Here is a 16630-nt window from a genome sequence, read left to right on the forward strand (position 1 = left end):
GCCCAGATGGGAAGTAAACTGGTGATCTCTTTCTGAAGTGACTGCAAAGCAAGGAGGGAAGACAGCCCTTCCCTTGCTCACGAGGACTGTCCTCGGCTCCCTCTCCCTGTGCACCTGCCGCCTGCTTCCTCTCGGTCCCGCAGCCTCTTCGTTTCAGCGAGCCGACAGCTGCCGTCTGAGCCAGCTTGCTCTCTGCTCAGCCTTCCCAGTTCCAGCGTCCAGTGAGTCTGCTTCCGCTCACTCTGCCCTTTGTGGAACTGGCCTTCCGCCCAAACCCAGCTCCTTCCGCTCTAAACTTCACTTAATTTGACCAGAAGCATCTATCTATTCTAGATCTTTGGATGAAAAATGCCAGCTGTGCAGAGGTTGTTCTACTTCCTGTTAACCCCTTGCTGGTCTCAGCACAGACCACTGTTAGCGAGCAGTACCATGTCACATGAGCTACAGCACCCCATAGCTGTGTTACACCTGCATGGAGAATGTGGACACTAAAGGAATGAAATCAGATTTTAGCAAAAGCCTTGCAGAAAATGATATATCCAAAGTATTCAAATATATTTTTGCATGTTTGTTTACTTATGCACGGTTACAATAATACACCTTTTTTCTTCATATGAACCACACCTCCCCCCTTCGGTTCTGGTCAGTGATATTATTGAAAATATAGAAATCCTATTCACTAGAATAATATCTTCATTAAAATATATATTTCTTCCCTTAGAAAAAGAGTTCAAAACTTTTTACGGCCTAGTTTTAAAAAGCAACATGCCTTAACTGATTTATTTTGGTTGTTGTTTTCATAGATGTGAAAAACATTACCACTTCAACTAGCAAGAACTATAAATGATACATTATTGCAACTGTTCTAAAAAATCAGAACAAAACTAATTTATTATAGTTCTGTCTTCATTATACACCACATGTTGGTGAGTGAAACACAACAAAATTATTGTCTTTTCTTTTAAAAGTGTCTACTAAAGATAAAAAGAATAAGGTAACAATTAACATGTAGTCTGTTACATTAAAAAACTCTGGCTTACATATTTCTATTGCCTGTTAGCTTATTCTAAGCCTGGTTAACTATTACAAAAAAATAAAACAAGAAAGAAAAATCATGATTCAAAGGCAAACATTCAATTCAGTTGATACAACATTACAGTACAGTCAACTGACATCATTCAAGGAAGGTAGCAAGTCTATACTTAGCTTCTTGCGTTAAAAGTCTGTAGACCAGATTGCTACAAAAGGTTCAATGCTGCTTCAGAGCTGTGTGTTAGCTTCTTGGAGGACAAGGTGCCTTCTCTGACGGCTTCAGAAAAGGGGTCATGCTACTGGTGAAAGCACAGGGGAGCCCCAGCCTCCAGTGATCCATTTATTGAGCATCGTAGCTAGGATGGCATTACTGGATTTAGCACACCAACTAAAATAATAATAATAATAATAATAACAATAATAATATAACCATAATAATGATAAGAATAAAAACCAAACACAAGCTGGAAGCCTTGAGTTGCTGCCAGCTGTGTCAAACCCTTGCAATACGCTATGCTAAAAAAAATCTGAACTATCCACCCATCGTCTCCACTCTGGCACAAACTAGCAAAGTCAAAAATACAAAAGTCTTCCACTTGTTACTTTTGCAGAATAAAGCAAAAATGTCTTTGTGCTCCTTACTACCAGAAGCAAAATATCCACGGGATTACCACATGTAATAGCTTCTGGATGTGTCGACCTGGGCGGGCTTGGTGTCCGCAGAGCCATCTTTGTCCTTCTCGCTGTCACCTTCCCAGAGGTTGATGAGCGGAGGGTACAGCTCGTTGAGTGGAATGGAAGAGGTTTTCTGCATGTACTTTTTTAATGAATGGTGGTAGTTTTTCCTCTTAAATCTCTTGGCAATGTACACAGCCGCGGACACGAGGCTGATGACGGCGAACATTGACCCCATCACGGCAGCGAGGGCCGTGCTGGTGTCCTGATCGGAGAGGTCCAGGGCAAAGGCCGCGTTTTTGGTGGTGACGTTTACGCACGACTTCTGAGTCTGCTGGTGAATGTTGGACACCGTGAGGCACACCTCGTAATCTGTGGATGGCTGCAGGTGGGTGAGGTTGTACTCATGGACGTCGACTGGGACTCTGGCAGTGTAGGTTATGTGGGGGTTGTCGATCTTCATGGTGGCAGAGGACCATCTCAAGTTTGATGTCATGACGTTGGAGTTCACTTTCCAGGACACTAGGATGGAATGGGATTCCGTCTGCTTGACAGAGATTTTCAGCACCTGGGTACCATCCAGAAGGGTCCCATTCACCTTGACTGTGGCCACTCTCGTATCTGCTCCTTGGACATTCTGGGCAACACACGTGTATCTTCCCGAGTCTTCAATCTGTATGTTAGATATTTCCAAGGTCCCTTCACTGCTTAGCCTGTATTTATCTGAAAGGGTTTCTACCGTTATCTTATTTCCAACTGGAGTGACCCAGTAAATTTCGGGCTCTGGCTCAGCCATGGCCCGGCAGTCTAGGAAAACCGTAGTGCCAACATCCATGTTTAAGTGGTTGGGGAAGGCGTCATGAGCTATCATGGGGAGGCACTGTTCTCCTGCATCCTGGATCAGGACCTCTTTCACCTGCTGCCCCCGGTATTCGGGCGGCATGGCACAGAACATGGACAGGGGCTCCATGAAGCGGATGTTGGTCTTGTTGGAGTTGACCCAGTGGATGACGCAGTCACACCTCAGGGGGTTGCTGTGGATGCTGATCTCACGCAGGTTGGGGAGAGATTCCACCGTCTTTTGGTAAACGGCGTTCAGGGCATTGTTGTTCAGCATCAAGCTCTCCAGGGCGGGGACGCTTCGGAAGGCCGAGCGGTGGATGTAAGAGAGTTTGGGGTTGTTGGTGGCCTCCAGCTTCGTGAGCTCAGGGAGGTTGTCCAGGGCGTAGCGGTCCACAGACACGAGTTCTCCCATGTTGTTGATGCCCAGCTCCTTCAGCCGCAGCATGTCTTTGAAGTCCCCTTCCTGGATTTTGTGAATGGGGTTCTTGTTGAGGTCTAAGAATTTCAGATTTGGGACTTTTTGCAGGGCAAGCTGAGGGACTTTGATCAGTTTGTTGTCGTAAAAAGACAGGCTCTCCAAGCTGTCCAAGCCCACCAAGGCATTTCCAGGAATATCGGTGAGATACATCCCTGCCAAAACTAAGCTTCTCAAATTTGAGAGGGGTTTGAAATTCATATCCAGAATTCCGATCACAGGGTTTTCCCCAATCATGAGAATTTCCAGGTTGGGTGTCGCATCAAACCAGCGGCTGTCAATAACCTTCAGTTTGTTGGAGTTCAGATGGAGCCTCAGAAGATTTTTTAAGCCTGAAAAAGCGTTGGCAGAGATGGTGCTAATCTGGTTGTGGTTGATGTAGAGTTCCTGAAGGCTGCTCAGGTCTTGCAGACAGTAATCCGTCATCTCGGTGATCTGGTTCTCCTCCAGATGCAGCGTGGTGAGCTGGGTCAGGTTGGCCAGCCCCACCTCCCTAACGCTGGTGAAGTTGTTCTGGGAGAAGTCCAGCTCGGTCAGGTTGAAGAGCTGCTGCAGCTCGTCGGCGGTCTTGGCGATGCTGTTGCTCTGCAGGAGGAGCACCTGCGTGTCGCTGGAGAGGTTGCTGGGAATTCTGGTGAGGCGGAGGTCATTGCAGTCGACGGTGGTGGCTTCTCTGTACGTCGACTGCGGGGTAAACCAGGGCCGGATCTCACAGACGCAGAGCTGTGGGCACTCGCTGTTCGGCGCGGAAGACCCAGTTAAGGAGGTCAGGAGCAGGCCCAGCGCCAACACGCAAGCCGCTGCCGCGCAGCTCATCCTCGCCATGCTGGCTTGCAGAGTCAGGCGGACGCCAGGCCCTCGCGAGCTCCGGAAGAACGCGCAGCCGAGACAGCAAGCAGAAGATGTCCACATCCACGCGAGGTCCTGCTTGAGGTCTGAGGAATTCCGGAACCCAAACGTGGTTTCCTGGAGCTCCTGAAAGGCAGGCAGCGGTCGGCAGTTTTTTACCTGTGTTTCCTAAGCCCAGGCATGTGCACGGCTCTGCGGCGTGAGTTACTGCAGCCAAACCAAACTCTGGAAACGTGCCTGAAAGTTAGATGAGGACACACGTTACACCGGTCCCGCACTTCCCACATCACTCCCCCGCCCCTTGTGTTTACTACAGAGGCACAGCCACTCGCAAATGAGATGACAGAAATCTTGGAAGTGCATTCACAGTAACAGGACAGCGTAAACGGCAGGGCACTCTCGCTGTGTCCCACCTACTGCACTCCAAACCCAGCCCTTCACTCTCACAATTGCACCGGAATCGAAAGCACTGGGAAGTCACTAAACCACAGACGCAGAGGTCATTTCTCCAAAAACAAAGGCGGCGTCAGCATTAGGCATGCGTACAGCTCCAAGACATTGAAAGGGCACGCCTGCGTAATGCACGGTAGGTAGTCCATTAAAGACTGAAAACTAGTTTCCTCTGCTTCTAGGAATCCCTTCTTTTCCAAATAGTACAGTCTGTATACATATTCATTCAGTGCTTTTCAGGCTCAATTATTTTTGTGCAATTATTTTTTTATTTTTGATTTACCTGTGAAGGGAAGATACCTGTTTATCCTGTATTCTAATAGCCATGTCTGAATTAAATAATGAAAAGCCTCTTCCACTGCACCACTAGCCTTCGCTAACCACAGGCGTCCTTATTATACATGTGTGCATAACTCACCCGCAGGATTTCATCAATCTTAAGAGACAGGTGCTAGCCACTTAGTAGCTGTGGAGCACGGAGATCTTATTTAATCTCCTTCAGTTATGAAGTCAGCTTGGTCACACAAGTACCCTGTGCATAGGATTACTGAGTGAGTCAAACGAATCTCCATGCAGCTCCCGCTATAGTGACTAGCGCATGAAAAAAAAGCTCTCGAAAATTAATGATTTTTATTATCATATGACCATAGCGCTCACCCATTCTAGTCGTTGCTAAATGATGGCTGTCAGAGTACAAGAGGAAGAAGGGAAGCTAAGCATATTTCATTGTACTGGCCATCTGTGTGTCGGCTTTATTTGTTTTTTAAAATTTTTTATTTTATTTATTTGAGAGTCAGAGTGATAGAAGGGAGACACACAGAGGGAAAAAACCTCCCATCTGCTCATTCACTCTCTAAGTGGCCGTAATGGCCAGGGCTGAGCCAGACTGAAGCCAGGGACCTGTAACTCCACCAGTTGTCCCATGTGGGTGGCAGGGGTCTGGGTACTTGAGCCATCTTGTCTTCCACTGCTTTCACAGGCACACTGGCAGGGAGCTGGAGCAGACGTAGAGCAGCCAGGACATGAACCAGTGCTCTGATATGGGATGCTGGCATCATGGGCAGTGGTTTAGCCCGCTGCACCACAATGCTGGTCCCCGTCTGTTGGTTTTAAAAAACCTGTGAGGTCTGATATGTGAAGCTAAGATTCATGGTTAATGGTTTCATCTTTCGGATTCCAATCAGGGATAAGCCATCATGGATCCAGTGTTTGCTTTCTTTTCTCAAGACTAAACCAGTCCCTTGTTAAGGTATTAAAAGTAGAGTTGCGTGTTTCTTTCCACTTGTCTTGTTGGAATGCAAGTCAGTGACAGTGTTTTCTGTACCTGCACGAGATCACTGCACAGAGTCAGTAACAGCACCAGTGTGAGTGTGAGTAATGTGCCCACGCCCAGCGCGCAACCTGGAGCAGGCTCTCAGCTCACACCGCGGCTCTTAGTATCCTGGTGATTGACCAAGAAGTAAACAATGCCAATGGCAAGAACTGACAGTTACATGGTTAAGTCGTGCTTTAGTATAAAAAAACAAAAAGTACTAGAATTTTTTTTTGCCATTTTACAAAAATGCACACTAAGTTACTGGCCTAACAAGATGAGGTCACTCAGTGCACAATCTGGGAAGTCTGAGGTAGGAGGGAGACGACCTGCTGCAGGAAGCTTGCTGCCCTCCGTGGGGGGGGGGGGGGACAGGTGCGGTGTTCCTCTCCCCCCCTACACCACGTCTGCCTGCTTCATCATTTCCTATGTATCTGCGAAACTTAGCACCATGAAATGAAAACATATCTCAGAAAATACCCTTCCCAAATACTGCAAGTGTCATCTCCACACATTTCCCACTCGTTTCTATGGTAATCCTCCAACAGTTGCAAGAGCCATGATAAGCATTAAGGGCATTTCTACTGTCAGCTACCCTTCGGTGTTAATTCAAAACAGAAAAACAAAAGAATATACCTGCTTTCTACAACTCTGAGATGCAATTTCAACTAATTTTTATGTTTTGATTGAATTCAAGGAAATGTATGGAGAAGCAATGTTGTGTGAGATACTCCCAATACATTCTTGTGTACTGAAAAATGACTTGTGGGTCATAGCTTGAATTTTGGCATGGGTAATGCCCCCGTTTTAGTTTCTTATGTAATTCCAGAGAGTCATGTTTCTCCTTGACACATACACATACTTCTTTAAACAAACTAATCAACCAATTACAGAAACCCAGAAATTATAGCAAACAGCGAAGGAAGACATTTTCCTTGCCCAAATCTGAATCTAACTCCTTTGGGAGCAGAGAATTAAACTTACTTAAAAGAAAAGGTGTTGAAGACATCCCTATTTGTTTTTCCTTCTGAGTTACCTGTAGCACATATCACCAGCCTGAACAGGACATTATTCATGGAACAAAGTCTAATAGTCCTTTAATCATTTTAAATGCTGAAACTACAGGGCACTTCTCTGGAGCTATTCAATAACTGTTTAAAAGTAATCCCATTGTCACAATGAGAACACTATAGGCCAATAGCACGGATGAACACTGATATAAAGTCTCATTGGAATACCAGCAAACTGCAATCACCAGCACATTACACAGATCACATGTCATGCACAAGCTGCGTTTACAGCTGGAAGTTCAGGAAGTGTATATGAAAACCAGCGAATACACCACATTAGCAGGCGGGAGAACGCAGTCATGATCAGCTCAGTTGATGCAGAAAAGCCACGTGACAAAGTCCAGCATTCCTTCACGATAAAACCACTTTTCAAACTAGGAACAGAGGGAAGCGACCTCAGCATAATAAAAGCCGCACACTAAAAGCCCCAGCTCCAGTCACGCTCGGTGGTGAGGGACTGGAAGCTTCTTCTCCAAGATCAGGAACAAGGAAAGTGTGTTTCTTCTCGCCACTTCTGCCCAACCTGCCGTGGGAAGTCCTCGTCAGAGCAGTCAGACAGCAGGAAGAAGCACAAGGCATCCAAATTTGAAAAGAAGAAAATCACCTTTGTGCACACAGTACATGCTCTTTTAATTTGTGAAACTGGAGTTCAAAAAAACAGTTCAAACTAATAAATGACATCAGCAAAATAACAGGATACAAAATCGACATGCAAATCAGTTGTCTTTCAATAAACTAACAATCACTAATTGAAAATGAAATCAAGAGAACAAGCCCATTTACAACAGCATCAAAAATACTTTACTTAGCAGAGCCAGGGCTGTGGCGCAGCAGGCTGAGCCACCACTTGCAGTGCCGGCTACCAGTCTGGCTGCTTTACTTCCAGCTTCCTGCTGCTGGGCCTGGGAAGGCAGCAGACGATGGCCCCAGTACTTGAGCTCCTGCCGCCCAAGTGGGGACTGAGGATGGAGTTCCTGGTGCCAGGCTTTGGCCTGACACTACCTGTCTATTACAGTTATTTAGGGAGTGAACCAGTGATGGAAGATATCTCCCTCCCTCTTTCTCTTTCTCATTCTCTCTCTCTCTCTCTCTCTCTCTGCTGCTCTGCCTTTCAAATAAATGAATATTTAAAAACATACAATACTTACGAATGAATTGAACAAAGGAGGGGAAGGACTTGTATATGGAAAACTACAAAACATTACTAAAGGAAGATGATTTTATTTATTTGAAAGCCTGACTTACAATGAGAGAGGGAGAGTCAGAGAGAAAAGTATTTTCCACCCACCGGTTCACTCTCCAGACAACTGCAACTGCGGGGAATGAGCCAGGTGGAAGCCAGGAGCCAGGAGCTTCGTCTGCCTCTCCCATGTGGGTGGCAGGGGACCAAGCACTTGGGCCATCTTCTTCTGCTTTCCCCCGTCATTAGCAGGGAGCTGGATCGGAAGTTGAGCAGCTGGGACATGAACCAGTGCCCATATGGGATGCCAGTATTGCAGACTTTGGGGTTACCCACTGTACCACAATGCTGGCGCCCTGCAGGAAGTTTAAAATAATACAAATAGCAGAAAGACATCCATGTTTGTGGACTGAAGACTTAATACTGTTCTGAATCACAAAAATAATTTTCAAAAAGAACAATATTGGGGGCCAGTGCTGCGGCATAGTAGGCTAAGCCTCGGCCTGCAGTGCCGGCCTTCCATATGGGCACTGGTTTGAGTCCTAGCTGCTCCTCTTCTGATCCAGCTCTCTGCTTATGACCTGGGAAAGGAGGATGGCCCAAGTGCTTGGGCCCCTGTACCCACGTGAGGGACCTGGAGGAAGCTTCTGGCTCCTGGCTTTGGTCAGCTCTACTGCAGCTGATGCAGCCATTTGGGGAGTGAACCAGAGGATAGAAGACCATTCTCTCTGTCTCTGCCTCTCTCTTTCTGTAACTCTACCACTCAAATAAATAAATAAAATCTAAAAAAAAGAACAATATTGGGGACTTCACAAGTCATGATTTCAAAACATACTGCAAAGCAACAGTAATCAAGATGCTGTACATGAAGACAGATACACAGACCAATGCAACAGTGAGCCCAAAAATAACCCCTTCTGTATACTGATCTTTGACAAGCAGGCCAGGACTGCATCATGGGGAAAAGACAGTCTTTTCGGCAAATGGTGCTGGGCAGACAGGAAAATAAAAAACTGAATCTTTATACCATACACAAAGGTTAACTCAAAATGTATTAGAGGCATAAACATAAGACCTAACATCCTAAAACTCCTAGAAGAAAATACAGAGGAAAAACTTTAGCATATTGGATTTGGCAATGAGTTCTTGCATATGACAACTAAAGTACAGGTGGCTAACGCAAGAACAGACATATGAGATGATATCAAACTTAAAAAACTTCCATTCATTAAAGGAAACAATCAAAAAAACTTAGGAAACAACCTACAGAATGAGAAATATTTAAAATCATTTATATGGTTGATAAATGACTAATATCCAAAGTAAGAGGTTAATGTCCAAAATAGGTAAGGAGCTCCGTTAACTCCACCATGAGGATGTCAGCCACAACAAAATAATCTGATTAAAATTGGGCAAAGGGATTAAATCAACAGTTCTCCAAAGAAGACACACAAATGATCAACAATCACATGAAAACAAAATCCTCAACATCACTGATCTTAAGACAAGTGCAAATAAAAATCACCACAAGACATCACTTTATCCCTATCCACTATCTGAAAACCAAAACATCAAGTGTTGGCAAGGAGGGGGAAGGAACCTTTATGCACTGGTTTTGAGAATGCGAAATGGTGCAGCTGTTATGGCAAACAGCATGGAGACTCCTCAGGACGATTAAAAAACACATCATTGTGCTGTCCAGCAGTTCTGCTTCTTCATAGAAATCCACAAGAATCCAAAGCAGGATCTGAAGAGACGCTGCATGCCTATGTGCACTGCCACATTATTCTCAACAGCTTTGAGGGGTGGAAGCAAATGAAGTGTCCAATGACAAATGAAGGCACACAGAAAATGTGGTATGTACAGTCTGCCCTGAGGTCTGCAAGGTCCACATCTGTGGACTGCAAACATTCAGAAAAGAAACTACCAATCATATACACGTGCTTTTCTCTGGTCATTATTTCATAAAAGCACTGCACGTGTACGGGTATCCCATGGATACCAGCGACCACTGTACATAGTGGAACATCATCGAGTTTCTTACAAAGAAGGAAATCCTCACGCAGGCCACAACATGGGCAAATCTCGAGCATACTGTGGGACCGACCAATCACCAAACAGTTTATGTTGTATGATTCCATTCACATGACGTTTCCAAAGTTGTGCAAATCATAGAAACAGGAAGTAGGAAGGTGGTTGCCAAGAGCTGAGCAGGGACAGATCTGTTGCCCAGCAGTGTGAGTGAACCGCACCCTAAACACGGGAGATGGCCTACCGAATACTATGCACACGGGAGATGGCCTACCTCATACTATGTATTCACCACAACAAAAAGGAAGCACATCCACTACCGTGCAGGCCAGCTTTTCTCGTACAAACTCAGTCTGTAACAGATAAAAAGTGGCTGGCACAGATTAAAAAAAAGTGAAACTTCTTTATTCTGGGTGTGACTGGCTATGTCTGTCAAGTGTGAGAAGAAACTGTCCTGCTCATCACCAGAGTGCGGGTCCACAAACAAGTCTGGCAGCTTGAAGAGACAATCCCTTAAATAACAAATCACAGCTTTAAAGTCCTGGAATTGGCACGGAACCCATTTAAAAGAAGCCCACAGACAATTATGCAATTAAATTTGATGATTCTTCCCCCTCCCCCCAAGATCTGTTGGGGACACTCTGCTCTGAATATAAAGATTCCAAAGGAAGAGGACTGCATGGTCGTCAGTATCAGTGAGCTTGGCACTGGCTCTGGCTTTCTCCCTGGAATTATGTTGGTCTAATAAACGTCCGTACTTGGTAGGAGTTAGGGCGAGGATCCTTTTGTACCAAGTTCTTATGGAGCTGGGCAAAAAGAAACACCCACTCACAGAATCATGATGGTTGTGTACTCTGGTTCTGTAGGGGAGAAAGCTGCAGCAGCTCCCGGGCTGCAGGAAGGACTCCTTCCTGGGTGTCAAGTGACCTGTTTTTATATTCTGATTTCCTATGAGATGTGTTACTTTGTGCAATCTTCAAATTCTTTGTGTCTCAGTTTCCAGAGATAAAATTAAGGCTAATGATATATTCTCCATGTATTAAAACTATGATAACTAAGAAAAATCATCTACGTGAAAGTAGGGGAAAGAGTGTGCCCCCTCGTGGGCCCTCACATGCTATTTGACCCTCCAGTACTTCATCAAGTTTGCCTTTTACGTTTCATTCTCACCCTGCTACTGGGAGATGATGAATGAGCGAATTTCCTTAAAACCCTTGGGCACAGCAGGTGTTTGGTGCAGTCATTATTATTATTATTTCTCATTGTCATTATATTTCCATCCATGTTTACTGGAATTAATAGTGTTAGAAATCTGGAAACCAAACATCTCGTTAGAGCTAAATTAAAATGCTATGCAGGCAAGCAAGTTATAAAACACAACCGACAACCTGGAAATTGACATCACGTCGTAGACGGTGTAGTCACAATGATGAAGAAATAAAATTGGATCCCAAAATGAATAAAAATATCTCCTTGGATGCATGCTTTTATGCATAGTTTCTTTGGTGGGCAAATTTTCACCATGTGGATAATGTTCAGAAAAAACAAAAAAACACACCTCTTTAACTTTCTTGGTCTTCAGATAGATCCAGGGTGAACGCAGCATTCAATTGGCTTGGCTTAAATAATGGAGAAATGGGATTGCTGTCCAAGCAAGCTTTCATTTTGGCCCTATAAGATTAAAAATTTAAACATGTGCTGCTCCCACAGGACCAAAGCGGAGCTAGATGCTACTCTGGAGGGACCCACCAGAGTCTCCAGTGGCTGAAGGCCGCCGGCCCTCTGCAGGCACAGGTGCTGTCCCACTTGAGAGGTCTGCAAGCTTTCTGAGACAGGAAATGGCCGAGCATCAAGCATGCGGCATCAGAAGAGACAGACCTGGCTTCAGATTCAGCTCCGTGACCTTGGGCAACTGATGGAAGCTTTTTAACTGTCAGTTTCCTTTTCTGTTTGTTTTAGAAAGAATAGATCATAAAACCTGGTTTGCAAGGGTGGTGAGAGAATTAGAATTCAGTGTTAAATGTAGAGACCCTGCAGAGAGCCTGGCACAGAGCAATTGTCCCATAGATGTTCGCTGCTATTGTTGCAAGTTGATGTCTCAAATTGAATCTAAGTCTTTTTTTATGGACGTTGAAGAGGAAAGAAAGTATTGGATAGTTGGATTGGGAGATGGTGCCTTTAAGATATTATTTACTACAAGTTCTGAACCCTAATGTAGATGGCTGGTGCAGGTGGAGAGAGAGAGAGGGAGGGAGGGATGGAGGGAGGGAGGGAGATTACAGCAAATTCTTCACGTGGGTGTATTTTATTACCCTTGGGGAGGGATGGGTGTGTGGTGAGAAAGAGAACAAGGGGGGGCACTTGCTCTCAGTCTGAAGACATTAGTTTCTTGCACTGTTGTCTGACCTCTGACCCTTTCTGACACTTAGATTTCTTTCTCTAACCAGTTTCCAAGATCATCTTTGTAGCTCACTCGCTTTCCAGAGCCAAACACCCTGGAGTGTGCGCTGGTGACTGCAGATGGAGGGCCTGCAGGGGAGCAAGTGCTGTAATAGTTTCCATATCGCACTCAGGACGCAGTGAGTGCATCCCCGTGCAAGGACACAGTGGGGCGTGCCCAGGCTCGCTGGCTAAGGGGCTGCAGCTGAGAGCCCACGCCACTCACCAGCCAGCCACGGAGCAGGCAGCAGGATGAGGGCTTCTTAACTCTGGCTTCCCCACACTTTGTGGGTGACCTTGAGCATGTCATGTGACTTTCCGTCCTATTTTATTCCTCGTGCAGTAAGAGAGCTCTGAGGAAGAGCTCCTGGCCAAATCAGCATTCCCTTGGTGTCAACTACGCTGCAGCCAAGCCCTCGTCTCTCCCTTCCTTCCCTGTCTTCTTTCATTTTTTTTTCTTTCTTCTTTCTTATAAACTTGTTTTGGAGAACTTCTGGGGCCAGGTGGTACAGGCAGTTGGGTCTCACACAACAGAGAGCAGTGGTCACGTGAAAAGCCAGAGAGGGTGTGCACCCCACAAGGCGTCCAACGTGCTTCAGCTGTGGGAGCTGCACACAGCTGCTTCTGGAGGGCTGCGCGCTGCGGCCAGCCTGCGTCCTCTGACCCAGAACCACCGCCCATAAAGCCGACTACAGGCGGCACTGCGTGACTACATGATCACTACAAATCCTAAACTAACACGGGCAAATACTCCATCATTATAAATCTAATTTAGTAAGCCACGAACCTTGGTTCTGAAGAAGTCCTTGGGCTTATTAAACACAGCAGTGTTCTGACGGAAGTTCACTTTGCTTGCTTTTCTTGGGAAGAGCCACGTTCAGTGCAGATGGGATGGTGAGACCCCCAGGTGATCCAGACACCCAGGTAACTGGCAGGGACACCCAGGTAACTGGGATACAAAGTAAACCCACCTGCCTTCCTCCCCAGCTCAGCTGTTCCCAGTGCGACCCCTTTAATTTCCTGTGAACATTTTCTTGGTTCTCAGAGAAGAATTTGTTTATTTTCTTCTTTTTCTATCTGTTATTGTTGTCAATTAATAGATACCCTGATGAAAGGCCTGAAGCTCTCCCGTGTACTTGGTTGGTATAAGCACACGAGTGTGCAGAGGTTAGACACAGTGGTTTTGTGATTGTGCTCATCTTGTTTCCTCTCTCAGGGCAGCGCAAAGCCATCATGCTGCAGGTGCAGCCTTGGCCAGCAGCTCTGGGAAAAATACAAAAGCACAGCTGGTCTCCAAGCTGAGCATCCAAGTTGGGGTCACAATTCATTCAGCTCCTAAGAGGAGCTGGCCATGGCCAGCGTGTGAGCCTTTTCAGGAGGGTTGGTCAAGCATGGTAAACATGGCAGGGCTGGACCAGTTTGAGGTTAAGAATTACAAAAGCAAATTAAAAAAAAAAAAAGAAGAAGAAAAGCAAACCTGAAGGCTTGGGCTAGCTAGCATGAATCCAAACCCACGTACGCGGCTTGGCATGGCCAGGGAGGGCCCTAGAGAATAACATGGACCCCCTCAGATTCTGTGTACTGACCAAAGGCAAGAGGGCAAGCCTGCCAGGGAAAATTTAGTGGCACAAACTGTTAAAGTCAGAGAGGGCCGTCGAGGTCACTGGGCATGTCTAAAATAGCATCTTCGACAGAGGCAGCACCTTGGAAAGGAAGTGCCGTGTTCGCAGGAGCAAGGTTGACTCCATTCCCCATCTCCATACTGTCTGCTCACAGAATCCTGCACTGCTCCACTCAACCTGCAGTTACTTTAAGTTCACAGTCCCTGTCACTTGGGCAGGGCTGGAAACTCTGCCAAGACACTGGCCTTCAGTGCTCCGTTAGTCAGGTGCTCGTTAGGGATAGGAAACTTCATTCAGCGTAGGGCAGTGCAGGCAGAGGCCGGTTTTCTTCAAGCCTGTGCCGTAGATCATGTGCAGGTAGGCAGCTCAATCTATGATGCTGATGGCGAAGTTATTCAAAAAAATTAGCTCAGGTAAACAATGTTCATTGATTTTTAAAAAAGACCATACCGTGAGAATTGATTGTAATGGTTGATCTGTTCTACATAAGCAGAGCCAGACTGCAAGTTTAATGTAAAATGCAGAAATTAAACTCTTAAATTGGTGATAGATCATGTGTTTCCAGCTCTGTAAGGGCACAGAAATTCAAACGAAAGAAGTGTAAAGAGGGTTTGAAATATGAGTAGGAGTTGGAAGTGGGCATTCAGGATCGGAGCAGCCTCAGGAGTAATAATGCAGTGTGGCTAACTTTACTGACTCCCTTACCATCTACTGTTACACTGAAGGTGTGGTCCAACGTGTCATCAGCCCTGGTGTTCAGGGAGAGGTCACGTGCAGTGGTCTCAAGGGAGCCCTTCAGTGGTGCACACAAGCTGTCTAGCCCCGAGTCTGCCCTGGTTCCCCAGTGCCATGAGAAGCAACGTGGTACAAGACCTGGAGCACTGGACCAAGCCTTAGGGACTGAGGAACGCATAGCTGTGTCTGTCTTGTGTGGACCTTCTGAGCATCAGATAAGAGAACACGTGCTGAGGAGTGTCTGGTAGGACCTCAGCAAATGGAAACTTCCGTTCACGCTCCCAATCTGAAAACCAGAGTTGGGGCTGGAACCCAAGTGAGTATCTACTCTTCCAGTGAGGAAATGAATGTTTCCTTACAATTATCTAGAACAGCTTTTCTTCTTTAAAATCGTGTATTGGGTGCATCGTTTTTCCCTTAGAAATCCCCAGGATGGGAATGCTGTGTCCCTACACTGAGGGAACTGGTGCACTGAGAAATTAGGTAGCCTGCTCCCGACACGTGCCTGCGAAGCGGCGGAGCCATCCTCATTAAAGCCCCGCCTCCAGGAGCCCGCTCCATCCCAGAGAACCCGATTCTGGACCTGAGGACCAGGACCATCAGGGGCGTAGCAGACGCCCAGATCAGCGGCCTCAGCACTCAGGGCTCTAGAAGGCCACTGCCTTCCGGAACGATCTGAGCCCGGCACAGCACGTGGAGGCCTAAGGAGGCTTCCCCTGCCGCCAAATAGCGTGGGCCTCACAGAGACCTGCTGGATGCCTCGGGCAAGGATGGGTGTATCTCCAGAATACCAGAAGGCTCTTGAAGCAAAGGCAGCTCAGCTCACATCGAACCTTACGTGAGTGTGTGGCAGGTCCCAGATCTTGATTTCTTTCTTCTGATACACAGGGACAGAGCGCGTGTCTTTCTCCCTCAGACCCAACACCAGACACGACGGCTCAGGAAGACTCAACCTGCAGAGTCCCCAGCTCTAAGACTGCCTTCACCCCCAACGCTTCCCTTCCCAGCTCATTCCCAGAAGTATTTCTGAAGGTAAGAAAATAATCCCATGGTCATTTTAATGAGGCAATGCTAATTAAGCCATGGAGTTCTGGGAAGGCAGGCTTTCCGCTTGCAGTTCTAGGACTCTCCCCCTCTGCCCCACGAGAGGCTGGGCGACACCCGTAGCTGTCCCTGTGCCCAGTGGTCTTGAGGAGTCCCATCCTCTACCAGCCAAACCCTTCACTGAGGAAACAAACCAATCAAAAATGAAATAAGAGTTAGGCATCTACCAAAACATTTATAGCTCTGCCTTAGTTAATCTGGACTCAAGGATGTAAACAGGAAGCTCACAGAATTAAACTGATAGTACAGGAGGAGGCAGGGTTTCTGAATGAAGTGTTTTCTAGCCTTGTAGACACTCTCATTTCTAACTTCTTCGTGTTCATTGGGCTCAGGAGCAGCTGGAACGCTAACAGTGATTAGCACTTATTAAATAATAATTTCATATTCAAAGCTCTGAGGTGGGTACCAGTATGCCTCCAACTCTGATAGATGATGGAGACCCAGGCAAATGAAGTGATTTGGCCAAGGTCTCAGGCAGTGAAGTGTGGGGAGCAACTCGGACTAAGGCTGTTACTGGAATTAAGCCTTATTCTATGCATCTGCTCTCCCACAATGTGGCGCTGGGAGAGGAGTAACAGCTTCTACACAGCTGCCTCCAGTTCAACCAAGAAACTGTAGGACTTGCTCCTGATTGGAGAGCAGCGTACTCGGCGTGTGGGTAGCAGAGTTGGGATTGGCGGAGGAGGACTATAAAGGAGGAGAGAGACAACATGCACAAGGAACATCTAAGGGGAACATCTATCTGAAGGAACACCTGTGCAGCCCCCGAGAGAGCCGGCCGGCGGTGTGCCGCTCCCCTGCGGAAGTGGGGAA

The 16630-nt window shown here is 46.5% G+C and overlaps 1 protein-coding gene across 2 annotated transcripts in view; it reads right to left on the reverse strand.

Annotated features, from left to right (window-relative positions):
- Nucleotides 1-536: 536 nt before the first annotated feature.
- LRRN1 (leucine rich repeat neuronal 1) overlaps nt 537-16630 on the reverse strand; it is a 38307-nt gene continuing 22213 nt past the window's right edge. For both annotated transcript variants that reach the window (XM_051831912.2, XM_070050023.1), the window contains one exon: nt 537-4111. In XM_051831912.2, coding sequence (XP_051687872.2) covers nt 1700-3937 — 2238 coding nt within the window. In that variant the 5' untranslated portion in view covers nt 3938-4111 and the 3' untranslated portion in view covers nt 537-1699. The remainder of the gene's footprint in view (nt 4112-16630) is intronic.

The sequence above is a fragment of the Oryctolagus cuniculus genome, chromosome 10, assembly GCF_964237555.1.
Source record: "Oryctolagus cuniculus chromosome 10, mOryCun1.1, whole genome shotgun sequence".
In the NCBI taxonomy this organism is placed as follows: Eukaryota; Metazoa; Chordata; class Mammalia; order Lagomorpha; family Leporidae; genus Oryctolagus; species Oryctolagus cuniculus.